This window comes from Cetorhinus maximus, chromosome 19, assembly GCF_964194155.1.
Source record: "Cetorhinus maximus chromosome 19, sCetMax3.hap1.1, whole genome shotgun sequence".
In the NCBI taxonomy this organism is placed as follows: Eukaryota; Metazoa; Chordata; class Chondrichthyes; order Lamniformes; family Cetorhinidae; genus Cetorhinus; species Cetorhinus maximus.
In genome coordinates this window covers 71,755,175-71,769,249 of record NC_135897.1, presented here as the reverse complement: position 1 = coordinate 71,769,249, position 14,075 = coordinate 71,755,175, and the positions used below count along the sequence as shown (strand labels likewise).

Genomic DNA, 14,075 nt, shown 5'->3' with positions numbered 1-14,075 from the left:
TAGGTCGATATATTCCTTGTCATGATATTACCACACTATGTAAGCAGTCACAACTTACTTGAATACCAGTTAGTGCAATAAACAATCGGAGAATGTCATTGGTGCCCTCAAAAATACGGAAGATGCGCAGATCTCTCAACACTCTTTCTATACCTGTTTCCTATGGGATTGCAAAGAAGTAAAAATAAGTACGTAACATACATAGACATACTAGGTACAAAACATACACATGCATACTATTTGCATCTATAGATTACAGCTCTTAGATATTTAGATACAGAAAAAAGAACAAGTATTCACAATATTGTTAATTCTGCAACTAAGGTAATTGTTACCTCCCATTCACCTCCTACAGTAGCTTCATAAAACTACTACAGTTCCTTCACAAAAGTAGAAAATTCATGCGTCTTACAGTATATGTGGAGCATGTAAGACCATAAGACCATAAGACATAGGAGCAGAAATTAGGCCATTCGGCCCATCGAATCTGCTCCACCATTCAATCATGGCTGATAAGTTTCTCAACCCCATTCTCCCACCTTCTCCCCATAACCTTTGATCCCCTTACCAATCAAGAATCTATCTATCTCGGTCTTAAATACACACCATGACCTGGCCTCCACAGCCTTCTGTGGCAATGAATTCCATAGATTCACCGCTCTCTGGCTAAAGAAGTTTCACCTCATCTCTGTTCTAAAAGGTCTTCCCTTTACTCTGAGGCTGTGCCCTTGGGTCCTAGTCTCTCCTACTAAAGGAAACATCTTCCCCACGTCCACTCTATCCAGGCCTTTCAGTATTCTGTAAGTTTCAATCAGATCCCCCCTCATCCTTCTAAACTCCATCGAGTATAGACCCAGAGTCCTCAAACGTTCCTCATATGTTAAGCCTTTCATTCCTGGGATCATTCTCGTGAACCTCCTCTGGATCCTCTCCAGGGCCAGCACATCCTTCCTGAGATACGGGGCCCAAAATTTCTCACAATATTCTAAATGTGGTCTGACCAGAGCCTTATAAAGCCTCAGCAGCACATCCCTGCTTTTATATACTAGTCCTCTCGAAATAAATGCCAACATTGCATTTGCCTTCCTAACTACCGCGTCAAACTGCAAGTTAACCTTAAGAGAATCCTGGACTAGGACTCCCAAGTCCCTTTGCACTCCAGATTTCTGAATTCTCTCCCCATTTAGAAAATAGTCTATGCCTCTATTCTTCCTACCAAAGTGCATGACCTCACACTTCCCCACATTGTATTCCATCTGCCACTTCTTTGCCCATTCTCCTAACCTGTCCAAATCCTTCTGCAGCCTCCCCACCTCCTCAATACTACCTGTCCCTCCACCTATCTTTGTATCATCTGCAAACTTAGCCAGGATGCCCTCAGTTCCTTCATCTAGATCATTAATGTATAAAGTGAAAAGTTGTGTTCCCAACACTGACCCCTGCGGAACTCCACTAGTCACCAGCCGCCATCCTGAGAAGGACCCCCTTATCCCCACTCTCTGCCTCCTGCCAGACAGCAAATCTTCTATCCATGCTAGTATCTTGCCTCTAACACCATGGGCTCTTATCTTACTGAGCAGCCTCCTGTGCGGCACATGTACATATGTATATATAGACCATACAGTATCCAGAAGCATTGTATTCACTTACAGTACCTGCATATATCCCATGCCTCCTAGGATCTGGATACATTCATCAGTCACACACCAGGCAGCCTCCTGTAGAGAAAACGAAAAGAATGCACACGATATCTGGGCAGAAGACTTTTCACTGATCATCTCTTTTCAATAGATAGCTTAACTCATCAAATATTTCACTTGAAATGATAATTCCTTCCCAGGATATCTGCCAGAACTTCTCTCAATCATTTCATAAGGGTTTGCACTCTGCTAGTCCAAGGGCATTAGAAGTGAGCCAGAGAAATAACAGAGTGGTAAAATCAAAATACTGCGGATGCTTGAAATCTGAAACAAAAACAAAAATAGCTGGAAAAACTCAGCAGGTCTGACAGCATCTGCGGAGAGGAACACAGTTAAAGTTTCGAGTGCGTGTGACTCTTCAGTTAGTTCTGATGAAGAGTCATACACACTCGAAACGTTAACTGTGTTTCTCTCTGCAGATGCTGTAAGACCTGCTGAGTTTTTCCAGGTATTTTTGTTTTTGTTTCAAATAACAGAGTGGGTCCTAAATTAGATACGGAAACTAATCACATGCTCGTAAGCTCAAACACCATAGACACTCTCCAAGACTGAAGTCTAATATCCCAAAGGGCTCCAAGATATTGCCAAAGTTGCTTACAATCCATATTTTATCTTTTATAAGAGGGAACCTTTTTTGATATAGAAATATGCCTATTTCAAACAATTTTAATTTTATTGTGTAACAGTTATGCCACACAAGTGTCAGGCAATCTCCAACAAGAGAATCTAACCATCCCCTTGACATTCAATGGCATTAGCATTGCTGAATCCCCCCCTACAACATGCTGGGGGTTACCATTGACCAGAAACTGAACTGGATTAGCCATATAAATACTGTGGCTACAAGACAGGCCAGAGGCTTGGAATTCTCTGGCGAGTAACTCACCTCCTGACTTCCCAAAGCATGTCCACAAGGCACAAGTCAGGAGTGTGATGGAATACTCTCCACTTGCCTGGATGAGTGCAGCTCAAACAACACTCAAGAAGCTTGATACCAATCAGCACAAAACAGCCCACTTGATCTGCACTCCATCCACCAACTTAAACATTCACTCCCTCCACCACAGACACACAGTGGCAGCAGCTGTACACAAATACAAGATGCAGGAACCCACCAATGCTCCTTCAACCAGCCCTTCCAAAAGCACAATCTCCATTACCTAGGAGGACAAAGGCTGCAGACACATGGGAGCACCACCACCTGCAAGTTCTCCTTCAAGGCACACACAATCCTGACTTGGAACTACATTTCCGTTCCTCACTGTCACTGGATCAAAACCCTGGAACTCCCTTCGTAATAGCACTCTGGGTGTATCTGCATCAGGTGCGCTGCAGTGGTTCAAGAAGGTGGTTCACCACCACCTATTCAAGGGCAGTTAGGCTGGGCAACAACTGCTGGCCTTGCCAGTGATGCCCAAAACCCATGAAAGAATAAAAACAAACGTATATTCAAAATTTCTCATTACAAATCTTGCTCATTTTTATTCACTGATGGTATGTGGGTTTCACTGGCAATGCCAATATTTATTGCCTATCCCTAATTGCCCTTGAGAAGGTGGTGGTGAGCATCATCTTGAACCTTGCAGTCCATGTGTTGCAGGCACACCCACAGTGCTGTATGGGAATGAGTTGCTAGATTTTGACCCAGTGACAGTTCCAAGTCAGGATGATTTGCAACTTAGAGGGGAACTTGATGGTGTTCCCATTCATCTGCTGCCCTTGTCTGTCTAGATGGTAGAGGTTGTGGGTTTGGAAGGTGCTGCTGAAGGAGCCTTGGAGGGTTACAGAAAATGCATCCTGTATATGGCACACATTGCTCCCAAGATGCACCAGAGGTGAAGGGAGTGAATGCTTTAAGTGGTGGATGGGTGCCGATCAAGTGGGAGTGTATTGGATGGTGTTGAGTTCCTTGACTGTTGTTGGAGCTGCACTCATCCAGGCAAGTGGAGAGTATTCCATCCCATTCCTGACTTGCGCTTTTTAGATGGCGGATGCACTGGGGAGGCAAAAGGTGAGTGAATTGCCGCAGAATACCCAGCATCTGGAGTGCCTTTGTAACCATGGGGAGGATTTTTTTCCCTCGTCGGGCTGGCTCGGTGGGGGCGGGCAGGGGTGGTCGGGGCCGGGCCGCGATTTCATGCTGCCGTCCAGCGTGAAACGCAAGCGGCAGTGCTCAACGCTGCCTGTGTGTGTGGTTTGGCGGGGGAGGGGTGGGGGATGGAGGGCAAATGCAAACTTTGCGGACGTGCGCTGGGAAAGCTCCCTGAGGCACAGAGCTGCCACAGGGTGATGGATATTTTCCAAAATAAAAAAATAAAGATTTCTGAAATGTTATAAAACTCATGTTATAAAACTCATCTGACTCTGTCAGGGACATGTTATAGATAAAATTTAAACATTTTCATTTTACTTTTATTTGCTGTTGGAAACCTCATCCCACCCATGGATGAGGTTTCCTAAAAAATGCAAAGGCCGCTTGGCCTTTTCGCCTGCCCGCCAACCTTAAGGTTGGACGGGCAGCCAAAAATTAATTTCAATTACCTTTTTAATGGCCTTAATAGGCCTTTTAATTGTCAGCAGGCATGCTGCTGACTCTGGCGCGTGCCCACCAACCAAAATATTGCGCGAATGCGCAATGTTGTCGGGACGCTCGCCTGACGTCATAGCGCATAATTTTATGCTCAGTCGGATCGGGCACGCGCCCACTCGACGAGCTAAAAATTCCCCCCCATATCACCTATGTGGCTCATCCAGCTAAATTTATGATCAATGGTGACCCCCCCAGGATGTTGATAGTGGGGGATTCAGCAATGGTAATGCCATTGAATGTCAAGTGAAGATTGGCAGATTCTCTCTTGTTGGAGATGTCATTGCCGGGCATTTGCATTGGAGATGGTTATTGCCTGGCACTTGTGTGCACAAAAGTTGTTTTCCATTTAGCCCAAGTCTGTATGTTGACCAGGTCTTATTGCCTGCCAGCATGGATTGCTTCAGTATCTGAGAAGCTGAAAATTGAACTGAATACTGTGCAATCATCAGGTGACATCCCCACTCTGACCTTATGATGGAGGGATGGTCATCGATGAAGCAGCTGAAAATGGTTGGGCCTAGGACATTGCTCTGAGGAACTCCTGCAGTGATGTCCTGGGGCTGAGATGATTGAAATGCAACAACCACAACTATCTTCCTTTATGCTAGGTGTGTCTCCAGGCAGTAGAGAGTTTTCCCCCTGATTCCCATTGACTCCAGTTTTGCGAGGGTTCCTTGATGCCACACTTGGACAAAGGTTGCCTTGATATCAAGGACTGTCACTTTCACCTCACCTTTGGAATTCAGCTCTTTTGTCCATGTTTGGACCAAGACTGTTGTGAAGTTTGGGAGGGCAGTAGCTCTGGCAAACCTAAGTTGAGCATTGGTGCACAGGTTATTGATGAGTAAGTGCCATTTGATAACACTGTCACTGACAGCTTTCATCACTTTGCTGATTATTGGAGTAGACTGATGGGGTGGTAATTGGCCAGGTTTCAATTTGTTCTGCACCATATGGGCTGAAACATGCCTGGACAATTTTCCACATTGTCGGGTAGATGCCAATGTTGTAGCTATACTGGGAATAGCTAGCCTGGTGGTGCGGCTAGTTCTGGAGCACAAATCTTGACCACTATCAGCAAATCATCTTTCTCGTTTAGATTTTATTCTCCCCTTTGTTTTCCCAGGTGAAATCTCACTACAAAATGCTAAGAGATTGGATTGGAGTACTGCTCTTTAACTGACCACTAGGAGGCACCTTAGCCTAGTTCTCTGTTGCTTTGAGGAAATTTCTGGTTCCTGCTCAACACCTTTTCTCAGTGCTGTAGTTGAGTACAGGAACTCACTGTGCAGCAAAACTGCAAACAGAAACCACCACCCTATCATCATCTGGTGCTCGAGTAAGGTTGTCTTTATCAGAGGTTCATTTTGTCGAGGATTTGAACTGAAGCCCTACTGGAATATAGCTTCAGGCTGGATCAAGCAAATAAGGAAGTTTTGATACAAAGGAATATAGGTAATAAGAGTTTGTAACAAGATCCAATCAGAACAGCATTTCTTTATGCCAATACTCACTGAAGCAAAAACTTTGCTAATTGCAGCTTCAATCTGGAATTCACTCGCGCCTGCATCCATATTACCACTGACTGTATAAGCCATCGACTGTAGAAATACACATGAGCTTCAGTAAGAAAAGTATTATGTCATGAATTACTTCACAGTTAGACTTTTTACTTATGAACGTACCTACTGGAAAGATGTATTTACTGTAGACTCTTTACTCTTGTCGAGCCCAAAAAGAAATATGTAAAGCATTTTTAAAATCAAATTAGTTCAGAGGGATGGATCTCATCTTAAATGCTGTACAAATGGAGAAAAAAATTGCAAGGGCCAAATTGGTACCTGAAAAAATAAAGCCATGCTGCCTGACACACAAGATTACTGATACTTTGTGGTTTTATGTGGCATGGTATTACAGTGATTACAATTGTAAGTTGCAACTTCTCTACTGCACTAAAGAACATGCTATTCTTGATTGAAATGCACCTTTTAAATTTGTAATGAAAATTGTTTGCAGAGTGTACCATACTTTGAAAGCCTAATAGACTTCAGATGCGCAATAACAAAAACTGACAACTTTTGAAATGACCAAGGAGTTGATAGGTAACTTTCTTGGTCTAGAATGGGAACTAGACGGTGTTTCACAGACAAATTATGACATTCTTCACGTTAATCCCAGCATGTCAAGCATGTACAAACTGAAGGTAAATAAATCACAAGCCAGATAAGGTGCATCTGAGAGTTTTTAAGGAAGTAATGTAAATTATAGGGGAGGTATTGTGAATCAAACTTATCGGCTTGCTTTGAGGGTTTTTTTATTCGTTCATGGAATGGGGGCATCACTAGCTAGGCCAGCATTTATTGCCCATGAGAACTGAGTGGCTTGCTAGGCCATTTGAGAGTCATCTGCATTGCTGTGGGTCTGGGGTCATATGTAGGCTAGTCCAGGTAAGGGACAGCAGATTTCCTTCCCTAAAGGACATTAGTGAATGATATGGATTTTTACAACAATGGTTTCATGGTCATCATTAGACTTTTAATTCCAGCATTTTTATTGAACTCTAATTTCACCTTCTACCGTGGTGGGATTCGAACCTCAGTCCCCAGAGCATTACCCTAGGTCTCTAGATTACTGGTCCAGTGACACTACCATTATACCACCATGTGATAAAGGATTTTGATAGGGATATAATAGGGGACAAGCCACACTTGGATTTCAGGAAGCTCTTCAATATAATTCCTCTGGAAAGATTGGTACTGAGATAAAGGACGGAATTTAATGTCCCATGTTCAAAGGCGCACAAAATGCCTGATCAAGAAACTAGGCATCGGGAAGGGGGGTGTACCCGCTGAGAGACATCCCCTTGCCTCTGACGCCCGTGCCCCCACCATCCCACACCCCATAACCTCTATTATGCCCTCCGTTTTGGCCTGGGGTCCCTCATTGATCCTGGGCCTCTGGTGGGTGCATTACCGGTAGCTGCCACCACTCTCGATGGTGCTAATGGGTAATGGAGAGCGGCCGGCATCTGGTTGGCCAATAACCTGAAATGTTAACTCTGTTTCTCTCTCCACAGATGCTGCCTGACATGCTGAGATTTTGCCAGCATTTCCAATTTTTATTTCAGATTTCTAACATCCATAATATTCTGCTTTTTGATATACATTGTTAGATGTCCGATAAAGCCCAGAGAGCAATGGGTATAGAGATAGCATCAGCCTGGGAGAATGTTACAAATAGGTCCGATAGGAACCTCTTTTGTTTAATATTCTCATACATGTTCTGGAGCTAGGTGTCATAGACTCCATAGCTAAATTTGCAGATGATATAAGCTACTAAAGGTGGAGGCTCCACAGTTGAACAGGATGAGCTATAGGAGGATTTGAATATACTTGGGAGTTGGGCAAACACATGGAAGATCAAATTCAATGTAGAGAAAATCACATGAGAACAAAAAGTCCAGGAAGGTACTTGTTTGGGTTTTGAAATGCAACAGTACTACATGTCCTATCTGGTTTGTTGTAGTCATGGGACCTCTGCCATGAGGGAAGTTCTGTAAACTGCCATTTTACAATTAATCCAATAAAGACATACTATGACGAAGCACTGCTGTCTTGGAACTCGAAACATGGTGCCAGGAAGAGGAGATAAAATAGAGATTTGAAATCCTGGCAATTCTGCAGAGAAGACACAGCTTAGAAAGACACACAGAAATGTTCAAATCTGCTAAAAGCCGCTAAAAAAAAAAGACAAGGAAAAGCAAACACATACTGAAGGCTGCAAGTAAAATACTGGGTGAGTGAACATGGTACTAAATTTCCCAATCCCAGCTCCAGTGGAAATGAAATGCAATATGTGGCAGAACAGCCAGTTTTTCCACTTGCAATGGCAAAACTACGAGCTTGCAACAGACTTAGTTAACAAGCAGAACCGATTAGAGTAGCCATGCTTCTAACACTGCTGGGGAGGCACTGCTGCAAATTGTATACCACCCTAAATCTAACCAGCAAGCAAAGAAAACAGACAGCAGAGATATTAAAAGCCTTGAATTAATGCTTAGAACCTGAGTGAACGTTACTCATGGATGCTATATATTCAATACTAGAGTTCAAGGTGAAACAGAACCCATAGATCAGTATGTGACTGCAGTAACACAGCTTGAATAATCATGTAAATTTGAACAGCTAAAAGATGATCTGATTAAAGAGAGAATTCTCTTAGGCATAGGAGACCCCTCAGTGAAAGAACAGTCTACTGCAAGTGGAGAAACTTATGCTCAGGAAAGTGATAAATGCATTTGGAAATGCGGAGTTTGTAAAATGTCAGTTAGAGCACATGTATGGCAGAGCAGACCAGAAGAGACATTCCAGGCCGAAAGAGCAGAGCAATCGCAGACAAAGGGCAGGATGCAAATACTGCAAAGGACATCATACAAAAGAAAAGAAGAATTGTCTAGTGTGGGGAAAACAGTGTTTTAACTGTAAGAAGCAGAATCATTTCACACACAAGTGCTTGACGAGAAAAAAGAAAAACAAGCCTATACCAATGGCCACTGGAGAGATATCAGCAGAAGAGTCTGAATAAGAACTATACACAATACAACAGGTTGGTTCCATCAAGTCTGTAGGTGATAAATGGTTTGTGACTGTTACAATGATGACTGCAGAAGGAGAGTATCCAGTGAACAAGAAGTGTCAGACACTGGTACATCATGCAACATCATGATCTTCACAGACCTGCGCTAAGTGGCTCAACATGGCGATCCGAAAATGAAACACTCAGAAGTAAGGTTGAGGCTATATGGTGTCACGATACTCATACTGAGAGGACAAATTAGTCTGAGGGCCCAATGCAATGGCAAGAAGGAAGATCTACAGTTCCAAATTATAGATGGGGTGCAACAGCCACTCATCTCAGCTGAAGCAAGTCTAAAGCTTGGGCTGGTAACCCTAAATGTGCTGACAGAGATTCAACTTTAAGCAGCAGCTCGACATGATTTGGAAGTCATCACCCAGCAGGGACGTTGAATCTGACTGAAGTCAGCCAAATCGATAGAGATAATGATCAAACCTGGGACTTTCTGGTCTGTATGACTCAATTATATGCAATCTAGGAAGCTTTGAGAGAAATGTCTTTAGGGAATTGTTACCTCAGTTACATACTGCAGCATAGCCATATTTGCAATTTTCTCTTGAATGAGGCCATATTGGTGAATCTTGCTACCGAATTGTGTTCGATTGGCAGCATGGTCTACCTATCAAAACAGTTACAAAAGAAAATGCAAAAGGGCATCAGATAAACAATTATGACCATTAAAGTTAAAAAGAAAGAGACCATTTCAAGTGGAGTTTATTGCTCTTGTTCCAGTTCACATTATGTATCCATTCTTTTGTTGTGAAAGCACTATTGGAGCAAAGCTTTATCAAACTGCTATCATAACAATATATGCTCTTCTTCTTTCTCACCCATATCTGTTATGTTTAATCTCTTCAATTCATCAACTTAAATAAGATGTGCCTTGTGCAATTCCACTTGAAATGTTCTGCACTCCACTCCTCTCTACAGTACAGATACGTGTCAACCCTGCGCACTAACCCAGAATTTCCTGAGAAACAGCAGCATGCCTAGAGTGGGCAAAGCACGACAGAGGTGAAAATTGAAGCAGGGCACTTGGTCCTGGATTTTTAGCCTGGGGAGAAGTTCTGCACGGGCAGCTTGTAGCGAGGCTGGGAAACCTGGGAGAACGGATTAATTAAGTTCTTGCAGTTTTCAACTGCAGGGCTTCTTTAAATTTTTTTCCATCAGGTTCCCACCAACCGGTGGCCTGATTGAAAGGCTGGGGCCCTTCTGGGGAGAAAGCCTGCTCCATAAGGCCAAAGCCTATGAGAGCAGGTAGGTGCATTGAGGGAACGACTGAAATCATAGGGTGTTCTGCATCAGGGGAATGGTCTCAATTGTAGGGGTTCAGGTTGCTTGGGTGAGGGTGTCCCAAACAATAATCAGGGAAGGTCCAGATTGCGAGGGAATGCAATGGTGGTTGGGGGTCCCGATCACGGGGATCGTCCTATAGCAGCCCAATGGAGGTTGGGGGCCCAATTATGAAGGGGACTCCAATGGTGGTCAGTGGTCCAATGCTGGATGAGGGGCTGCAGATAGTGATTGTTGAGGTGGGGAAATTTGAAGATGGTAGTCAGGGACTCAGATCATGGGTATGGGGGGGTCCAATGGTGGTCAGAGGGAGACCCAATTATGGGAGGCACATCTGACTGTGGTCATTGGTCGGGTGGGGGGGGTGTTGGGGGGAGGGTTCTGATCATGGGGAGTGTATCCGATGGTGATCAATGGGCCTGATGATCGGGGGCAAAGGGAGTACAATGATCATGGGGGCAGGGTAGGTAGGTTTACCAAGTGGTTTGTTGTACCTGGAGGAAGCACCTCCACCTCCTGGTGCACAAGCAGTGCTGTAAAAGCGCTTATCAATGGGTTCAGCCCTTCTCACCTCCTTCCAGAAGCGTAGTTTTCCAAGGCTTAGCTGGGAAATCCAGCCAAAATGAGCTAAAAATAGAATGACTGCTAAAATGAAACTATGCAGACTCATTACAATATTTAGATATTTGTTTCTCATGAGCGAATTGGTTGTCAGCCCTCATCCTGCCTCTGATAAAACTGCAAGTGGGTCAGCTCATTGGATTCCTGTTTCGGATTTTGTTCTATTTTACCTTCTGACATGGCCCCAAGCCACGTGTTTTTGGGAATTAAGGACCACTCCTCGGTGTCTGCCCCAATGATTAGGCCCTGCAATTGGGGCAGATGGGAGTTACATCCATTCCCTAGTAGCCTGGTCCTTGAAAAGGAAGCCAAAGTAGTGAGATGATGTTATCCTCTGAAATTCTCATTGCTCCTGCTTCCTATGTCCTAATTGTGCTGGATGCTAGAATCCAGTAGAGTGGATTTTCCGTGATTGGAGCATCGCAGAAGATAGAAAACTACCAAGCTACTGGAACCTTTTAGCCAGTTCTTCCTACTTCTTCCCAGCGCGAATACTCAGAAGTTCAAACTCCAAACTCAAAATAAAAATGAAGCTGGGCTTGGTCTTGAGTTGAGACCTGAGGCTGATATTTACGCTCTCCTGCTAGTGGGTTTGAAGGCATGGGGTTGGGGTGGAAACATGTAAAATCCAGCAGGCAGCCTTCCCACCACCTAATCACCCACCCGCAACCTGTCAGAAATTTTACGGGAGGCAGAGGAGGCATCGGGCAACCCGCAAGTCCTTGGATCTTTTGAGGCCCTGAATTGATGGCCACTTAAGGGCCTCATCCTGCCACCACTAGTATTTTACTCACGGTGGCAAGAGGCCCAGGCCATGCAGAAAGCCCAGCAGCTTTAGCTGTGCGGACTGGTGTTGAGCAAGTGTGGGGGACATTATTTGTTTCGGAGGCACCCTCTCCAAGGGTCATCTCCCTACTTTAGCTTCTTGAACCCGGCCCCCAACCCGTCTTCCCAATTTCCGCCCATCCCCCACTCAGCCCCTCACTGAGACCCCTGACTCTGGACTTACCCACACTGCTCGGCATTGGAGACTGTCTGTAGTCCCAGCAGTGGCCACCACTCCAGGCAGGCAGCACTGAGACTACAGAGCTGCCAACCATTCAATTGGCCAGTAGCTCTCTAAGGTGGGGCTTCCAGTCCGTCTTAAAGCAATTAACATTGCTCCCAGCATTAAATTGCTTTAGAGCAATTGTTGGGATCATGGGTGGACTCCCCGCCCACTTTTTAGTCGAGAGGGTGGGGACTACGGACCCTGTAAAATCAAACTCATGGAGTAATTCAATGTTTCACAACATATTGGAGTATTATTCTAATGCAACAACAGAAGATTTCTCAATGATAAGAGAGCATATTAACTAACTACCTTATCCAGCCAGGCACTGTACAAACAGTTAAAACCAGAAAATATCATGCCATGAGGAGGCCAGAATGACATTGCTGACAAATCTGGGACTGGATTTTTGCAGAGTCGGCCTGACTCCGAAGGCCTTTAAGAATGGCAGGTGGGACCCAATTCCGACATTCCTGCCCCCATTCCCGGAACTGGCAATTTTTCCCGGCACAGGTAGGGTAAGAGTAGGGTAGCGAGTTATCACTCTGCACTCACCACCTTGCCAGTTTCATTACAGGGGTAGGCATCTCATTTTCCCTGGCACCACTACCCACTTCCTCCACCACCAACCCCATCCCCACCCCTGCTGACAATTTTCATGGAGTCAAGCCAGCTTCTCGAGGACATGTGGTTCACTGCCCCTCAGAGGAGTTGTGAACCGTAGTCTGGGTTTTGGGATTTTTGAAAGATATATTCAAAAGATCTTATCATGCCCCCTCCATGGTGCCCATGCCCCTTCTAGGCCCTACGTGCCATCATGCTTTTTCCATTCCCTCCATTGCCCCTCCCATATCTCCATGCCCACTCACCCAATATGCACCATAGAACCAGTGAACCATATGTTTACAGCGGCAATCTTGAAATGCACTTTAAAAAGACCCATATTGAAATCTATTTTGAATAAAACTACTGTTCTTCCACCTCTATAAACTGTCAATCAGACAGAGCTATTATAGTATCGATAACAGAAGCCTTACCTCAATTCATAGCTCTTAATCTTGTCCAAATAAACATACAATGAAAGAAAGAGTTTAAAGAAAGGACAACTTGTTATAACCTCATAAAGATGTCAATCAATCAAAGCAAACACTCCGCTTCCACATGTAAAAACAGACCCCTGCTGAGCTAATCCATTAGTGAGTCTTGAAGCTCAGACAAGCATTCATAATAAGTCCATCTGGAGAAGTAGATGTCTGGCCATCTGTTCTGTTGATACAGATTGGAAATTTCCTGACTCAGGCTTCCCGCCTCTATGTCAAAAATCTGGCCCCTGAGGTTCAATTGGGTGATTTTTTCCTAAAATGTTTACAGATCTAATGACCTGAGTGTCAGACTACATCATAAGAAAGGTTCTATTGCACATGTTGAAGGGTGTACATGACTGGTTCCCATTCCATTTATAGTGGTAAAGAAAATTATTTCTCACATGACATGGAATCTATTGGCCTCAGCTCAATTCCAGATCACAAGACTAGGAAAGGATCTATCACCAGGTTGGAGGAAATTTAATCAATCTCTATTTAGGCTTCAAAATATGCACAGCTTTTGACAGGTAATTTAACTTATTCTCATTTTCTACAGACAGAGTCCTTCGCGTGTATGTTTTCCTGAATCAAATATAATATAAGAATAATTTACGGTGTTTTGAAATTGGTGCACAGGACCCAATTCAGGGATTCCCACCACAATTCCCAGCATCCTCAATATTTGCTGGTGCAGGATAAGGGTGCGAGTAGTAAGCCAACACCCAGCACTCATGACCAGGCCAGCTCCATTGCAGGGGTAGGCATCTCCTAGCCCTACAATTTTCATGAAGCCAGATCAGCTTCTCTATGACTATGGTCATGAACCATAGTCTGGATTCAGGAAGCTTTGGAAAGGTAAGTTCTAAAGGTCTTACCCATGCCCCTGCCATGGTCCTCCATGCCAACTCCGGCCCCATCCACTCCCCATGCCACCTCCATGCCTCCATGCCAACTCAATATCGATTCATGTCCATTCACTTGTCATACACTATGCATAATGAGGCATGATTGAGAGCTCAGACACATAAAAGGATTATGTGAGTGGAAGGTTGCTGGATAGAGCTGTTGACTTTTCTTGACTGACATCTTTATATGGTTAT

The 14,075-nt window shown here is 44.2% G+C and overlaps 1 protein-coding gene across 7 annotated transcripts in view; it reads right to left on the bottom strand.

Moving 5' to 3' along the window:
• The window catches only part of LOC144693909 (very long-chain specific acyl-CoA dehydrogenase, mitochondrial-like), a 92,093-nt gene that overhangs the window by 18,190 nt on the left and 59,828 nt on the right, over positions 1–14,075 (bottom strand). For all 7 annotated transcript variants that reach the window (XM_078564112.1, XM_078564119.1, XM_078564115.1 and 4 more), the window contains 4 exons: positions 9,440–9,544; positions 5,805–5,891; positions 1,656–1,718; positions 59–160 (listed from right to left, as the gene is read on the bottom strand). In XM_078564112.1, the coding sequence (XP_078420238.1) occupies positions 59–160; positions 1,656–1,718; positions 5,805–5,891; positions 9,440–9,544 (357 nt within the window). The remainder of the gene's footprint in view (positions 1–58; positions 161–1,655; positions 1,719–5,804; positions 5,892–9,439; positions 9,545–14,075) is intronic.